General features: G+C 37.2%; 1 protein-coding gene across 1 annotated transcript in view; it reads left to right on the plus strand.

Moving 5' to 3' along the window:
- LOC126248593 (tubulin alpha-1 chain-like) overlaps positions 1 to 14,875 on the plus strand; it is a 41,978-nt gene extending 27,103 nt beyond the window's left edge. Inside the window, exons 2-4 of the mRNA XM_049949716.1 lie at positions 311 to 530; positions 7,637 to 7,938; positions 13,911 to 14,875. Coding sequence (XP_049805673.1) covers positions 311 to 530; positions 7,637 to 7,938; positions 13,911 to 14,732 — 1,344 coding nt within the window. The 3' untranslated portion in view covers positions 14,733 to 14,875. The remainder of the gene's footprint in view (positions 1 to 310; positions 531 to 7,636; positions 7,939 to 13,910) is intronic.
- Positions 14,876 to 18,771: the final 3,896 nt, after the last annotated feature.

Here is an 18,771-nt window from a genome sequence, read left to right on the forward strand (position 1 = left end):
TATGTATGTTACATTTTCATCAGTTTCAGTTGATAAAGAAAAACAAATAGAAACCTAACAGATTTAAGTATATATTGTTCTTATAAGCTACAGATTTACATTATGAAAGTTTGAAATTTACTGAACAATAATTTGTTCTGTCTATTTTATCAATATCTTTACAGTATTTGGTTGTATAATATGGACTGTGTAAGTTGGGATAGTTGTTGAAACACGTTATTTTTTCTTTTGTGTTAATTCTGAAACACAGAGTTGAATGTTGTGTAATGTGTACTTGTAAATAAAATTCGTATTATGTTCTCATTTTCAGCGTGAATGCATCTCAATACATGTTGGTCAAGCTGGTGTTCAAATTGGTAACTCTTGTTGGGAACTTTATTGCCTTGAACATGGCATCAGTCCAGATGGGCACATGCCATCAGATAAAGTGCAGGGAGGTGATGACAGCTTCAACACATTCTTCAGTGAGACAGGAGCTGGGAAGCATGTACCAAGAGCTGTCTTTGTTGATCTAGAACCAACTGTAATAGGTAAATACTGTAGACATACTTTTTACATTACACATCTATAAAAAGTTCTAAATTACTGTATTTTAATATATCAGTATGAGATAACTTTCATAATTGGCCTGATTATCATAAATTCTGTAATGATTTTTTTCAGATGCCTAACTTACAAGTTAGTCACAACACACCTAAAAGTTGTAAATACTTACAAAAAATTTTAAGGTATAGAATAATTTAACTTATGAAAGAAATCACATGACTATGTATTACAGTTGCAGACATGTATTTGTAATGACAGTAATTTTGAACATTTCTAGTTCATTAAGAACACAATCGTGGTTGATGGCTGAATCAATGAGATAAATAATACAACACCATCAATACGTACCTTTTTGTGCATGTAATTTTTTTCTCCTGCATTCAGGATCTAAATTTGAAAAATAATCAGCTTTTAGATCTGTACAACTCTCTGTATTACATAATTTTCTGCTGTAGCAATGTGGAAATATGTAAAGAGTATACACACAAAATGCACTGTACAATCCCAGGATTTAGGTGTGAATAAGTACTGTGCTGTTCAAATACTGTGGCATATTAGTGGGTTAAGTAACACAAAAAATAGCAGTCCTGTGTATAAGCTGCCAGTGGAGAATGTTTTATTCTTCATCGGACAGCTGGGGAGAGTATTAATAAGAATTTGCACAAGTAATTGCTTTACTGGTACAGTACCCTTACACATTGAAATCTTAATATTGATTTTATGTCAGAAAGCAATGATTACATGAACTCCAAATAGCTGATGTCTCATTTTGGCTTATTTCCTACAGTAATATTTTCCACAAAGATAGAAGACTGTATTCCATTGCCAGTTAGTTTATAACTTCAATTGTCTTTCATGAATCAGATGTGAAATCCTCTATAAGTAATTTGAATGACTGTGGTGTCCAGTATTATCAACAAAAATAAAAAACTTGAAGTTATGTATACAGTATGCAATACATCCTTTGAGTGCTTGTTTATTCATGTCTTTCTTTTTTTCCCAAATTGTGTGCATGTATGCAAAACACCACACTACTTACCTTAAGTTAAATGCCTAACAAAATTACACAACAGATGTTGGATAATGTGAGAAGTAAATTAGCCCTGTCACATGCAGCCCAAGATTGGGAATCTTGACATATGGATAATCTATCTTTCTACAAACTTAATGAAAAATTACTCATCTGACCAAAATACTTGTGTGAAATTCAGTCAGATCCCTCTCACCCTTAAGAATCATATACAGATTAAAAGTGATGCCTAAAAGTAGTAACTTGAAAGAAAGGTGGTATGTTTAATGAATTTCATTTGTTCTCTGAAAAAAAAGAGCACACTGAACACATTTCAGTAACACTGCTAATTGAGTGGTGAATATAAGCAACAATTATTAAAAAATGAATTTAATTACTTGACAAATGTTTTTAAAGCAAGAGGAAAGTAATGGAATGATGTAACAGTTTTCCTACTGCACATTCACAAAAGAATATGCCCTTCCTGATCAACAATGAATGTGCATTATAAAATTAAAGTTGCCATGCAAGTCTAAAGATCAGCTGAATCATGACCAGAGCTGAGCAAGGAGGCAACATCAAGATTCCCTAAACTGCCTGAGCTGAGCTGTACTTTACCATATAAGCATAAGTGCTAGATTGTCATTGTTGTGAAAGGTGGTGTGTTGGCACAGTTTAAGTGCTACATGACAGATCTATTTGTACAAACACTTCTGCTGGTTGGTGTCCAAAATCTTGCCCTACTCTGAAATAAATACTGAAAAATCCCTGTTCAAATTTATGTCAATGAGGATGATGGTAGGCATCCATTCCAATGTACAGCCTATCTTTAAACTTTCAAACAACCAAATCTGCAAAGTTATTGAATAGTCTCTTGATATGAATAAAGTCAGAAGGACCCAGTTCAATAAAATAAGTGATGCTCATATCGCACCTGCACTTGGATCAGAAAATGCTAAGCACTCTACACTTTCAGAAATATGAACCAGACATCCATCAAATTTCATATCTATTGACAAAAATTTAATCAGACAAAGCCAGAGGCTAAACATGAATCTGTCTACTTGGCTGAATGGTAAGGCAGAAGGTCATTCCAAAATTGCATAGCACCACATGCCAAGGTAAAAGTTTTCCTGCAGTCATATAGGTTCAATAAAGTGACTGATTTGTGAAGTCTGCAAACAATGTGGCCAGACCCATCTGGTGTCAGAGTATCAAGAATGTCCGTAGTAGAGAGATGCATATGTCTCCTAGTGGGAATTATGTAAACTTATACCACCACTATATTTCTGTCTTTTCCCCTAGTCTTTTCCAATCACAGGCCTGAGATACATGAAAGTCTTCTTACTACCAAAAGGAAAAAAGAGTCTTATCCAACTGAACTGAACACTTGGTTTCAGTCTTCTAGAACAGATGAGGAGTACGACAGTTGGCCCAATGATGTCACAATGTCTTTGCCAATAGAAATTGTGCTCTCTAAATGCTACAGTATTCCCATGTAACAGCTTGGAGGTAAAAAAAAGGAAAACATTTTAGAATTGGGTGGTGGGTGATAGCTTTGCATCCTCTGTCCACATTTTTGGAGTTCCAATCTGCTGACAGAGTTATCTTCCCAGAATGGAGAGAGAGAGAGACAGAGTGTATAGATATATAGACATACTCGAGAGTAAATAAAAAATAAACAAGGGAGAATGACTAACATCTGTATTTAAAGTACTATGACTAGGGAACATCTAGATCCATACTGTGCGGACCATTGTGCACTGTATAGCATTGTACTACATATTATGGCTTCTTCCTGTTCCATTCATGTATGGAGTGAAGGAAGAGGACTGTTACATAGCCCTATTAATTTAATCTTGTCCTCAATGATCCCTATTGGAGTTATTTGTAGGACACTGGAGTGAGTCCCTAGATTCATCTTTTAAAACTGGTTCTTGAAACTTTGTAAGTAGGTTTCTCAGGATAGTTGGCATCTATCTTCATGTATCTGCTAGGTCAGCTTCTTCAGCATCTCCATGACCCTCTCCCATGTGTCAAACAAATTTGTGACCATTTATGCTGCCCTTCTCTGTGTGTGTTCAATATAACCTCTTAATCCTGTTTACACACTTGGGCAGTATTCTAGGATGGTGTACATGAGAGTTTTGTAACAAGTCTCCTTTGTAGACTTATTGCACTATAAATAACTTGGCTAAGTAGCTTATTATAAATGATACATTAATTTTTAGTATAAATGTGATGTGGGACACTCAAAGCTTATTCACTAATGAAAAATCTTGGTTTCAGATGAAGCACATTTTAAACGGAGTTTGAAAGACTTTTTGGTAGGCAACTCCTTTTACTCTATAGATGAATAGCTTAACAGGGTCTGTTAGACCAGCTTAACCAAAAATGTCTGTTAGATTTCAGTTCTGACAGCACTTGGTCACAATAGTCACGATCAGGGTTTTTGTATATGATAAGATTATTAAAAGTACATAACCATGTTTCATTCTGACAGTATATTAATTCTGTAAATATTACCAGTTCCAGTTTACTGTGATGTATTCACATAGCATACTTCATGTATAGTGTTAAGTTATTAGGTATTGCTATAGATAGTAAACTGACTTGGGAGCCACATATTAAATACATTAGTGCAAGGCTGTCCAGAGTGGTGTATTTGTTAAAGAATTTAAAAAACTATGTACCTGCGGCCTATGTAAGATTGGCCTACTTTGCTTTCTTTCAAAGCATTATATGTTATGGGCTTTTAATATGGGGCAATAGCTCACACCTTCAGGACATTTTGGTACTTCAGAAGAAAGTAATTAAAATTACAACAAACAGTGATAAACTGGCCCACTGCAAACCACTGTTTATCAACTTAAAAATATTAAATGAGATCCATCCTTCATGAAATCCTCCCCACTCCACCAAGAGTGTCTTTCCGCCGTCCACCTAACCTTCGTAACCTCTTAGTTCATCCCTATGAAATCCCCAAACTACCTTCCCTACCCTCTGGCTCCTACCCTTGTAATTGCCCCCGGTGTAAAACCTGTCCCATGCATCCTCCCACCACCACCTACTCCAGTCCTGTAACCCGGAAGGTGTACACGATCAAAGGCAGAGCCACGTGTGAAAGCACCCACGTGATCTACCAACTGACCTGCCTACACTGTGACGCATTCTATGTGGGAATGACCAGCAACAAACTGTCCATTCGCATGAATGGACACAGGCAGACAGTGTTTGTTGGTAATGAGGATCACCCTGTGGCTAAACATGCCTTGGTGCACAGCCAGCACATCTTGGCACAGTGTTACACCGTCCAGGTTATCTGGATACTTCCCACTAACACCAACCAATCCGAACTCCGGAGATGGGAACTTGCTCTTCAATATATCCTCTCTTCCCGTTATCCACCAGGCCTCAATCTCCGCTAATTTCAAGTTGCCGCCACTCATACCTCACCTGTCATTCAACATCTTTGCCTCTGCACTTCTGCCTCGACTGACATCTCTGCCCAAACTCTTTGTCTTTAAATATGTCTGCTTGTGTCTGTATATGTGTGGATGGATATGTGTGTGTGTGCGAGTGTATACCCATCCTTTTTTCCCCCTAAGGTAAGTCTTTCCGCTCACGGGATTGGAATGACTCCTTACCATCTCCCTTAAAACCCACATCCTTTTGTCTTTCCCTCTCCTTCCCTCTTTCCTGATGAGGCAACAGTTTGTTGCGAAAGCTTGAATTCTGTGTGTATGTTTGTGTTTGTTTGTGTGTCTGTCGACCTGCCAGCACTTTCATTTGGTAAGTCACATCATCTTTGTTTTTAGATAAAAATATTAACTGTTATAAACATGTATATTTACACTGCCCTATTGCATATAAAGAGCAACTTATCAGAATACCAGCATAGAAGAGATGTACACTCTCATGGCACCACAAATAGTAGCCATCTTGACATACCTCACTACAGATTATCCAAGTCACTGAACAGGCACGAAGTGGAAGATGTTTAACAAACTGCCACTAGAATGGGTAGAAGCTCCATTTGATTTATTTAAAGACAAATTATTCACTTGGTTAGCTGCAAATCCTTGTTACTCACTTCAGGAATTTTATGACTGTAAAATATCATAGTGGTACCAGTTTGGGGAGTTCAGCATAACTTCTTTAAATGAGTAATTTATGATGCAATGTTTTCCATATTATTTGATTTTAAATAGTGTATTATATGGAAAACCAACAGTGACATATTGATCTTCAACCCATGTATATATGCTGTATAACTTGTATTTATGTAACTTGAATTTATGAATTGCTGTAATAGCTAAACGACAGTAAAATTTCATTCAATTCAATTCAATCTCCTGGCAAATGATCAGGGATGTGAGTATTATATTCAAATGTTCTATGTTTTTTATCTAATACATTCTGACATATTCCACACCCATGACAATCATCTAATTTTTGGGTCTATGGAATGAAAACTGAAACTAATCTGAATCTAATCTAATCCAAACAAATAACTGAGAGATGACAGTTGTGGCACCACTTCCTCATCAGTATTCCACAACCAGGATAGTGCATAGCTTTTCAGCATGAAAAATTGTCATGTATAATGTTTTCCTTTTTTTAAATTTTGTAATTGAAGTAATTGTATACAGTCACTGTTAAGAAGCACCAACCAAACTGATAAAACTGTAACAGAAGCACTTCAATTTAATATACACCAGCAGTAAGAATGTGTCAGTCTTTAATTTTGTGACACTTCAGTCATTGGAAGTAAAGAATGCCAGTAACCTAACTGTAAATTTAAAAGGGGTTCAGCTTTCAATACATACCAAATATCTACATGGTGGATGCCACATACACATGTAATTCTAAAGACTATGTCATAAGAGTTGATCAGAAGACTTTGGGAAGTTGTTTATTCAGAGCAGAAGATATGCAGTAATTGTGTACTGACTCAAAACATGACATAACATTAATAACATCTAAAGCTCCTCCGCCTACAGTGATGTGATGCAGACATCATCATTCATGGCTTAAAACTCAGATACTTTTGTTTTATGGATATAAGTGACAAATGAAACTGCAGTTCTTATATTTGTAAGCTAGACACATATACATGAATTACAATCACACAAGCCACCAAACCAGCATGATATCAAAAGGTAGCACAACACTACTTTACAAACAGGAGGTCTTCTGTTTGTACTTTAGAGGACTCCGTTGTTAAAGGAAATGTTATTTCTGTAAATAGAAAAAAATATTTAAAGAGTGAAACTTATATCTGAGATGAATTCAGTTTCAGCAAATCCCACAGAAAACTTATTATGATTCTAATTTTTATGAATGAAAATGTCGAGTAATAAATGGTGTTATTATTTAAGGAAGAAAGATTTAGGAATCTATACCTGTAGTTTTTGCAAACTTCAATGAAGTTCATGTGTATAGTTCAGTCCTCACAAAATTATTTAAAATGTAAAAATAAGTGTAATAAAGTTAGTTATTTCTTCATGCACATGTAAAATTTTCAAGAAGTGCTAAGTAAACATTTTGTATTTCTAGCCTATCTGCGTTTCTTATTTTAACTACAAATCATAATTTAATAATTTAATTTTACCCATTTGGGAAATAAATATACCACATGTTCACAAATTATCCTTGTGTTCACCAACACTGGATTTACATACACTTGAAGATAATTGTGGAAAGTATAACATACATTACTGTTCCATCTCATAGTTTTTTCAGAGCTTACTCGAGATATGATTGAGATTATTGTTGTATTAACTCTATAACAATTTTGATCTACAACATTGTAGCCCTGTAATCTTCCAGATGAAAAGTGGAACTTCTGTAGTTTTCAGTAATTGACTAATAATAATAAATAACTTAGTAGGGTGAAGAGTTTCTCTTGTTTTATAGAATTCATTAGCTTACTGAATGTATTAATGTTTATAATTGTTGAAATTAAATTTTGTCACACTGCTGTATACTGAGTTTCTTTGGGTGACAGGAATCATGAATATGAAGTGTGTGACTGCTGGAAAATGCATAAATTCTAAAATGAAAATAACATGTTTGCAGATGAGGTTCGTGCAGGTCCATATCGACAACTATTTCATCCAGAGCAGCTTATTACTGGAAAGGAAGATGCAGCAAACAACTATGCAAGGGGGCATTATACAATTGGAAAGGAATTTGTTGATATTGTTTTAGACCGTGTAAGGAAACTTGCTGATCAGTGCACAGGTCTTCAGGGATTTCTCATTTTTCATTCATTTGGTGGAGGCACAGGATCTGGTTTTACATCACTTTTAATGGAAAGACTGTCTGTTGATTATGGGAAGAAGAGTAAACTGGAGTTTGCTATTTACCCTGCCCCTCAGGTATGACATTCACAATTTTATATGTGTGTGTATCCTAAACTATTGGATCCATTTCAACCAAGTTTGGCAAACATATTACTTAATGTCTGGAAAGAAGTTCTATGAGGTAAAAACTATCTAGCTCCCATAGGTATCGGCTCAGAGTTAAGAGATTTGGTTATGCCTGACATCTAGGCTACCCTACACAACTGGTGTATTGTGCAAATAGTATCAGAATGTGTTTCAGAGTGTGTGCATGCAAATGGGCATGGTCAAGCAGAGAGAGGGGGGAAGAGGAGGTGGATAGTGAGCAGGGGGGAGGATGAGATGGACAGACAGGAGTGCGAGCAGGAGATGGACAGAGGGAGGGAGGAGAAGTGAGTGGATGTAGAGACAGAGAGGGGGAGGAAGAGGAGACAGGCACAGAGAGTGGGAGAAGTAGATGGACAGAGAGAGCAAAGAATTGGGGAAGGTGTAGAAGACACATGGGAGATGTAGAGGGGTAACTTTCAGGTTGAAACAGAAGAAAGTGTGAGGAGGCATGTGGAAGGAGGATAGGCTGTGAGGTGGAAGAGTGATGGTGTGTGTGGAGGCTGGTGGAAGAGGGACAGGTTGTGAGATGGCAGGGGGAACAGGTATATATTGTGAGGGAGCAGTTTCAGGAGGGGAGAGAAAAGTAGTTCATTTTCTGTTCCTTTCTAATACAAGACTCTTTGATTCATAAAGTGTCTTTGAGACTGAGTCAGTGTTATTATGAACACAAAAGCTACTGTTCTAAGATAATGTGACTTTCACTATCACATGACAACCATAATACTGAACACATAGCATCCAACAGACTACTGTACATCTTGGTGTTAATATCTGCAATTATTCAGATACCAACAGGAGATAAACGCGAACACAAACTTGTCTATTTAGTTTCTAATTCACACATCATTTTATGCAAATGTCAGCAGAGAAGCTTCAGAGACATGAAACAAATGAAAGACTATAATAATGGTACTAAGCTGCTGCTATAATTTTTCTGTGTTCTTCAGTTACTAATTATCAATAATGACAGAAAACATATACATGTCATTTTTTTTAAATGGGGACAAAAAAATTATCCCTGAGAGAAAAGGAGCAAAAAAGTGGTATGGACATACACCCACAAACATGAGCCAAGGGAGTTACACCCACTTGAAGGAAAAGATAAAAGATTTTTGGTAGTGTAGATTATAGTGATTAAAAGCACACTTGAGACCACACCAGGCAAATGGGAACAGTCGGTCTGTACTAGTGTTTTAGCTACACACTCAAGAGGACAGTGAGCTGGAGCATCACAATGTCATAGTCACACTACCCTTCATACCACCAAAGGCATATCTTCCAGCCAGGGAGACAGGGTCACCCGCAGGAAGTGCAGAGATATCTCATGTGACAGGCATTGTAGAAGAGCAACTGGTCCCTCAGGTCAGTCGCCAATAAACCCTTATCACTCACTAAGGCTAAACTGGTGCTATAGTTCTCTGACACCATAGCTAGGGGATTCTCTGTAGCCTACAGGCACATGTTGTGAAAGTTAATGATACTGCCCTCATGAAGGTAGCTTCGTATATGGTTAGAATGGATGACAGATATCTCAGCACAATGTTGGCTTGTGGGATGAGCCAGTGATGGAATTCAAGCCCAGCATGTTTTATAAGTGATACTGACAACTGCAGTTGTCTTACAGAACATTCCACTTGGTCATCTGGCTTAACTCATGCTGATGGGCCACCTGCCTGATGCTGATACCAAGGTGTGGTCAAAGAACTTTTACATCCACCTTCAAGTGGGTGTACTTTCCTTGGAACACATTTCCTTCTGTATGTACATATGACTTGTTATCAGGTATCATTTCCTGTAATTGGTCCCCATTTAGTAAAAGTGTGCTGTATAATGTTAATCACATGAACCTCTTTCAACAGCTGTAAGCTTACAATGATTATAGGTGAATACATTGCCTGAGGTTCAGAAATACCATCTTTTTCAACAAATAAATATTTAGCAAATAAATTGTGGATCCACAATATCCCAATGAAATACACATGTTTCCATTTGTGTCACAAGTCACTGGTCATGGACAGTTAGTTACTTGTGTGTTCCAGGGTTTGTAATTGTTACCTGTTGCTGTGATACAAAAAGAGTCAGTTTTAATAACAGTACATCTTCTCAACAAAAAATATGGCAGCATGCCATTTACATGATTCCTTTCTTTTGCATGCATACAGTAGCTTATGATTAAGTATGTTCATTTTCATTGTCATTGACACACACACACACACACACACACACACACACAAACACACAAAATTTGGAAATTTGTGGTAAGTTCTATGGGACCAAACAGCTGAGGTCATCAGTCCCTAGGCTTACACACTACTTAATCTAACTTAAACTAACTTACGCTAAATAAAACACACACACCCATACCCAAGGGAGGACTCAAACCTCTGACAGGTGGAACCATGCAAACCATGGCAAGGCACCTTAGACCACATGGCTACCCCATTCGGCACACACACACACACACACACACACACACACACACAAATCATACTACTAGACATTCATAAATTCTTCTGTGGAGTAGGAGGAGCTGTGAAGACATGTGATTTCAAAGTTTGTGTTTGAACATACTTTCTTTATGCACTAAATAATCATTGAGTAGGTGGTCAAAGATTTTTATGACTGAATACCCCACTGTTCTCTGTAAGCCTGCCTTACGCAGCCAGAGACAGTAGTCACATGTGAATCGTGTGTGTGTGTGTGTGTGTGTGTGTGTGTGTGTGTGTGTGTGTGTGTGTGTCTATATATACAGGGTGGTCAGTTGATTGTGACTGGGCCCAAATATCTCACGAAATAAGCGTCAAATGAAAAAACTACAAAGAACTTGTCTAGCTTGAAGAGGGAAACCAGATGGCGCTATTGTTGGCCCACTAGATGGCACTGCCATAGGTCAAACGGATATCAACTGTGTTTTTTTTTTTAATAAGAGCCCCCATTTTAATTATATATTTGTGTAGTACATAAAAAATATGAATGTTTTAGTTGGACCACTTTCTTCACTTTGTGATAGATGGCGCTGTAATAGTCACAAACATATGGCTCACAATTTTAGACAAAGAGTTGGCTACTGGTAGCGTTTTTAAATTAAAATACAGAACGTAGGTACATTTGAACATTTTATTTCAGTTGTTCAATTTGATACATGTACCTTTGTGAACTTATCATTTCTGAGAACGCATGCTGTTACAGTGTGATTACCTGTAAATACCACATTAATGCAACAAATGCTCAAACTGATGTCTGTCAACCTCAATGCATTTGGCAATACGTGTAACGACATTCCTCTCAACAGCGAGTAGTTCGCCTTCCATAATGTTCGCACATGCATTGACAATGCGCTGACACATGTTGTTAGGCGTTGTCGGTGGATCACGATTGCAAATATCCTTCAACTTTCGCCACAGACAGAAATCCGGGGACGTCAGATCCGGTGAACATGTGGGCCATGGTATGGTGCTTCGATGAGCAATCCACATGTCATGAAATATGCTATTCAATACCTCTTCAACCGCACGCAAGCTATGTGCCAGACATCGATCATGTTGGAAGTACATTGCCATTGTGTCATGCAGTGAAACATCTTGAAGTAACATCAGTAGAACATTACATAGGAAATCAGCATACATTGCACCATTTAGATTGCCATCGATAAAATGGGGGCCAATTATCCTTCCTCCCATAACGTCGCACCATACATTAACCTGCCAAGGTCGCTGATGTTCCACTTGTCGCAGCCATAGTGGATTTTCCGTTGCTGAATAGTGCATATTATGCCGGTTTACGTTACCGCTGTTGGTGAATGACGCTTCGTCACTAAATAGAATGCGTGCAAAAAATCTGTCATCATCCATAATTTCTGTTGTGCCCAGTGCCAGAACTGTACACAATGTTCAAAGTCGTCGCCATGCAATTCCTGGTGCATAGAAATATGGTAAGGGTGCAATCGATGTTGATGTAGCATTCTCAACACCAACGTTATGAGATTCTCGATTTTTGCACAGTTTGTCTCCTACTGATGTGCGGATTAGGTGCAACAGCAGCTAAAACACCTACTAGGGCATCATCATTTGTTGCAGGTCATGGTTGACATTTCACATGTGGCTGAACACTTCCTGTTTTCTTAAATAATGTAACTATCCGGCGAACAGTTCGAACACTTGGATGATGTCGTCCAGGATACCGCAACAGCATACATAGCACATGCTTGTTGGGCATTTTGTTCACAATAGCCATACATCAACACGATATCGACCTTTTCTGCAATTGGTAAACGGTCCATTTTAACACGGGTACTTTATCATGAAGCAAATACCGTCCGCACTGGCGGAATGTTACGTGATAGCACGTACTTATACATTTGTGACTATTACAGCACCATCTATCACAAAGCAAGAAAAGTGGTCGAACTAAAGCATTCATATTTCTTTATGTACTACATGAATATGTAATAAAAATTAGGAGTTCCTATTAAAAAAAAAAAAAAAAAAAACGCGGATGATATCCGTTTGACCTATGGCAGTGCCATGTAGCGGGGCAACCATAGCGCCATCTGGTTTCCGCCTTCAAGCTAGACAAGTTTCGTTCTTTGTAGTTTTTTCGTTTGACACTTATTTTGAGTGATATTTTGCCCAGTCACTATCAATGGACCACCCTGTGTGTGTGTGTGTGTGTGTGTGTGTGTGTGTGTGTGTGTGTGTGTGTGTGTGTGTTGTCTAACTCTGAAGAAGGCCTTTTGGCTGAAAGCTTACTTGTTTAGCTGTCCTTTTAGTGTGCCTGTCTGTGACTCATCTCCGTTAGATGGTGACTAACAGTCCATTCTTTTCATAATATTATGATTATTCCATCCTGGATTTTCCATTGTTTCATTTCACTGCTTTCTGTGCCACACCAATGCTGTGTTATGGATAGTGTATATCCTTCCTCCTCTAGTATTATATGTATGAATGTTACAATTGTTTAACAAACCTCACAATGTACTGTAAGGCTATTGTCAGAGTGCTCAACTGTTTACAAGAGGTTCCAGACTGAACACCACACATTATCCTTACAATATGCTTTTATACAACACAATCATTTTTCCTCACTACTGAGCTATAGTAAAATATGATGCCATAAGACATTACTGAATGAAAACAGGAAAAGTAAGTAAACTTTTTTACATTTTCATCTCCAGAATCTGATGTTGTATGTAATGAAAAAGTTGCAGAGCTAATACATTTAAGATCTATACCATAACACGTGACTTCCAGTTCATGTTATTATAAATATAAACACAAAATAATTTTGAATATTCTTTTTCATTTATTGATTTACCCTCATGAATTACTTCTAATGACATGGTTGCGCCTTATGGAGTACTGAATTGTATGAGTGTGAGAGACCATTTGCAGAGAACTTATAAATTTACACACATAGCTAGACAGTTTATTCTGTCATAAACTAAGTCTTCATGCTGTTAAATTTTTCTGTTGAGGAGTTTTGTATTATGCCATATTATTGTTGAAAAGAACACTTATACCTACTTTTCTTTGTCCCCCACCCCCCACCCCCACATGTATTCAGGATCAAGCATGTTATGGGAATTTCCTCTTTGTGGACATTATGTTCACATTTTTTCCTGTTTGTCTTCACATTCATCATTTCCCTTTAAGGATGGCTCGAGAGGACTACCACAATTGCCTCCTACTTATGCACTGTTTAAAATCTAGTCTTTCTGTTTTAACATCTTAACGTTCATGTGTTGTCTATCTGAAACTGACATGTGGTTAAAAGCCAGAATTCACTAGAAATGCAGAGAATCATTGGTACAAAAATAAAATAAATGCAGATTATAAACCTTTTATTTTTGAGTTTATGATAAAGTATTGCAGCATTATAGTGAAACATGCTTTTTGTTTCAGGTTTCAACAGCTGTTGTGGAGCCGTATAACTCTATTCTTACAACACACACAACTTTAGAACATTCTGATTGTGCATTTATGTGTGACAATGAAGCCATTTTTGATATTTGCCGACGGAATTTGGACATAGAGCGACCTACGTACACAAATCTGAATCGGCTTATTGGTCAAATTGTATCATCAATTACAGCCTCTCTGAGGTTTGATGGTGCCTTGAATGTGGATCTGACTGAATTCCAGACAAATTTAGTTCCATATCCTCGAATCCACTTCCCTTTGGTGACATATGCTCCAGTAGTATCAGCAGAGAAAGCTTATCATGAACAATTGTCTGTTGCAGAAATAACAAATTCATGTTTTGAGCCTGCAAATCAGATGGTTAAATGTGATCCACGTAATGGAAAATACATGGCTTGCTGTATGCTCTATAGAGGTGATGTTGTTCCCAAAGATGTTAATGCTGCTATTGCAACCATAAAAACAAAACGGTCCATTCAGTTTGTTGATTGGTGTCCAACAGGATTTAAAGTTGGAATCAATTATCAGCCACCAACTGTAGTCCCAGGTGGAGATCTTGCTAAAGTCCAGCGTGCTGTCTGCATGCTGTCAAACACAACAGCAATAGCTGAAGCATGGGCACGTCTAGATCACAAATTTGATTTGATGTATGCTAAGAGAGCTTTTGTACATTGGTATGTAGGAGAGGGTATGGAGGAAGGTGAATTTGCTGAAGCACGAGAGGATTTAGCTGCCCTGGAGAAGGACTACGAGGAAGTAGGATTGGATTCAGTTGAAGTTGAAGAAGGCCTTGAAGAGTACTGATGTTATTCCATAATCATGTGAATTTTCTTAAAACATACTCTCTACTTAAATAGGTACCAGTAAGATGCTATTTATGAACCATTCTGTAACTTATTGTTTCATGCAGTATTACATTTACATTGAAATAAATTTTTTGCACTCCATTTCCTGTTATTATTTTATTCATTTTTTAAATCCGAGATAAAAACTTATTAATAGCAAACACTATTTTTACTAATATCTATTATCTGCAACCTAACAATACAACATACAAATAATGAATATAATATGTTACCAAACTTCTCAGAGAGAATTTTTTGTAGCATCCATACAACTGGAGTCACACATTAGTTATTATACTTACTTGTATTATCAACCAGAGACAGTGGTCATGTGTGTGTGTGTGTGTGTGTGTGTGTGTGTGTGTGTGTTTGTTTGTGTTGTCTGCTTAAGAAGAAGACCTTTTGACTGAAAGCGTACTTGTTTAACAGCCTTTTGGTTGTGCATGTCTGAGAATGAACATCTCTACAATATTGTGAGTGGCAATCTATCCTTTTCATAATATTGTCATTGTCATGGATATTTTTCATTGTTTGATTTTATGTTTACTAAGAATGACATACAAGCATGCTTCTTTGCCTGATATACGAGCCCTGCTCTCTTATTCTTTTAAATTCCCTAAGAGTTTTTCTGCATATTTGACAGACTGACCTGAACAAAAAGTGCCACAACAATTTTCAGTTGATTGTAATGTAATATATTCACAGTAAAAAGCATTTGACTGTGGCTAAGATATTTCCCCCATATACTTTTAATGAGGAATGCTATTTCAGCCAGTTTAGCCAGGTATGAGAACTTCATTGTATCTTTTATTCATTGTTCATTTATACCATAGGTCCTTACAGCAATGAGCTCGCCCAGAAATTGTCTAGATTATTATTAAACATATTTCCTTGTACATCAGTTGAACATTATGGAATGAGTGCCCTTGGAATTGCTTGGACCAAACATAGATTTTTATTCATAGTGAATGTCATTCTTACGCATGGCATCATGAATCTGGGCATCTGTGTTACTATCAAAAAGCTAGAGTTTTTTGTTGAGGAGGACAAGAATTCCCCCGGAAAATAATTACATAAGATACCAAAACAAGCAAAAAACCAAAATAAGCTGCCTTTATTACTGTCTATCAAATTGAGAAAGTGCAAGAGGCATCTTTTGGTAGACTGAAAATTTGAATTGTGTGCTGGTTCAGCTGGCTGAAACATTGTCCAAAAAAGACAAAACTTCTTGGTACAAGTTCTCATCTGGGAAACAATTATAATCTCTCAGGAAATTTTGTTGCATTTTATTATGTAACAAATGTAAGAGATAAATTATGGAAACAAACTGCTTAGTCTTAGTCTTAGTTAAGCCATTCTCCTCCACAGCCTTTCTTCCAGAAATATTAGGTCATCAACTTATACGCAAGAGTTTCTGCAAAGACTGGAAGAGTAGTAAAAGGTGCCAGATTGAACCTTTGAGTCGGGTTATTGGGAATTCTAAGATGACTCATTTCATATGAGTATTCCATGCAGAAGGCAAAAGTATGTATTTGAATCCCATGTGAATGTACAGATATAACTTGTCACTACAGATTTATTCAGGGAAAATTATGTATTTTGTAATAATCATGAATATATAATTTTACAGACATTTCTTTAGTAAAACATGTACAGATACATTTCCACAGAGATGAATGTGCAATAAAATGGAAATCTAGTGAGGTGGTGCAGTGGTTAGCACACTGGACTTGCATTCAGGAGGACGACAGTTCAATCCTGCATCTGGCCATCCTGATTGAGGTTTTCCATGATTTCCCTAAATTGCTTCAAGAAAATGCCGGGGTGGTACCTTTGAAAGGGCACGGCCAACTTCTTTCCCATCCTTCTCTAATCCAATGAGACTGATGACATCGCTGTTTGGTCTCCTCCCCACACAACCCAACCAAACCCAATAAAATGGAGACATACTTTAATTTGAAAGCTGTTCATACATGAACATACATTTTTCAAGAGGCAGTCAAGTGAAACTGAGAAAGATGGAAAAAATTAAGTAAATTTTGTATTATTTCAAAATTAATTACCATAGCTGTTAGTAAATTTATCCCACTGTGATACAAGATGGTTAGTGCTTCCTGAAAAAATATTTGTGGTTGTCTATTGAAGCATAAATGTACCCTGTCATGCATGTCTTTGATTAAACAAATCAATAATCACACATGCCTTTCTTCAGCTCTTCAAAAACATGGAAATAACAGGGTCAGAGATCAGGACTGTATGGAGGATGGGTAAGGGCTTCCAAGTAGAACTACTGCAGCACAACCAAAACAACAGCCTTATCCTTTTCCTCTGACTGCAAGGACCTGTTGCTCACTGACTTTCTGGAAAACAGCAACATAATTAAAGCACAGTGGCATGTAAGCAGTATGGAAAAATTACAGGGTGCCATCAAGTTGAAATGCCCAGGAATATTGATGGAGGGCATCATTTTCCTTCATGGTAAGCAGTCACTATAAAGAAACTTCTAAAGAAACAGAGATTACTGCACAATAGGTATAAAACAGTGTATAGGGCTATAGAGAGAAAGATGCTGAATGAAACACATTTGGCTGTCAAGAGAGCAATGCATTATGCATTCAATGACTTCCCCAGCAGAATAGTGTCAAATGATATTTCACACAACCCAAAGAAATTTTGGTCATATGTAAACACTGCTAGTGGCACCAAAGTTAGTGGCCAGTCTCTAGTGAATGAGAGGAACAGAAATTGAGGGTAGCAACGCAAAAGCTGGAATGCCTAACTCTATTTTCAAATGCTCCATTATGAAGGAAAATTGAATTTAATCCTCATACCACTGAAAAGATGAGTCTCAGTGGTGTTGAGAAACAGTTAAATTATTGAAATTGAACATAGCTCCAGGGCCTGATGAATCCCTATCAGATTCTATATAGAATCTGTGGCTGAGTTAACCCCTCTTCTAGATATAATCTATCATAGATCCCTCAAGCAAAAATCCATGCCCAGTGGTTGGAACAAAGCACAGGTCACACCTGTTTTCAAGAAGTTTAGAAGAACTGATCTACAAAACTACAGTCCATTATGCTTGATGTCAGTTTATTGTAGAATCTTAGAACATATTCTAAGCTCATACATATTGGGATACCTTGAAGAGATTGACTACCTCCTTGCCAGCCAGCATTGATTCTGAAAACACTGATCATGTGAAATCCAACTTGCACTTTTGTCACGTGACATACTGGAGCCTTTGGATCAAGGCAATCAGGTAGCTGCAGTATTTCTTGATTTCCAAAAAGCAGTTGACTCAGTACAATATCTATGCTTACTGACAAAAGTATGATCATGTGGGATATCAAGCTAAATTTGTGTTTGGATTGAGGATTTTTTTTTTTTTGTAGGGCGGATGCTGCATATTACCTGGGATGGAGACTCATAGTCAGATGTAGAAGTAACTTCAGATGTGCCTCAGGGAAGTGTGTTGAAACCCCTGCTGTTCATGTTGTATATTAATGACCTTGCAGATGATATTAATAGTAATATCAGAGTTTTTGCAGATGATGCAGTTATCTATAATAAACTACTCTCTGAGAGAAGATGTATAAATATTCAGTCAGATCTTGATGAGTTTTCAAAGTCAAAGACTGTCAGATTGCTTTAAATGTTCAGAAATGTAAAATTGTGCACTTCACACACAAAAAATACATAGCATCCTATAACTATAATACCAATGATTCACAGCTGGAATTGGCCCACTCACACAAATACCTGGGTGTAACACTTTGTGGGGGTATGAAATGGAATGATCATGTAGACCCAGTTGTGGGTAGAGCAGGTGGTAGACTCGAATTAGTTGGTAAAATACTGGGGAAGTGCAATCAGTCTACAAAGGAGATTACTTACAATTCACTTATGTGACTGGTTCTAGAATATTGCTCAAGTGTGTGGAATTCATACCAAATAGGACTAACAGGGGCTATTGAACGCATACAGAGAAGGACAGC

Source organism: Schistocerca nitens, chromosome 3 (genome assembly GCF_023898315.1).
Source record: "Schistocerca nitens isolate TAMUIC-IGC-003100 chromosome 3, iqSchNite1.1, whole genome shotgun sequence".
Classification (NCBI taxonomy): Eukaryota; Metazoa; Arthropoda; class Insecta; order Orthoptera; family Acrididae; genus Schistocerca; species Schistocerca nitens.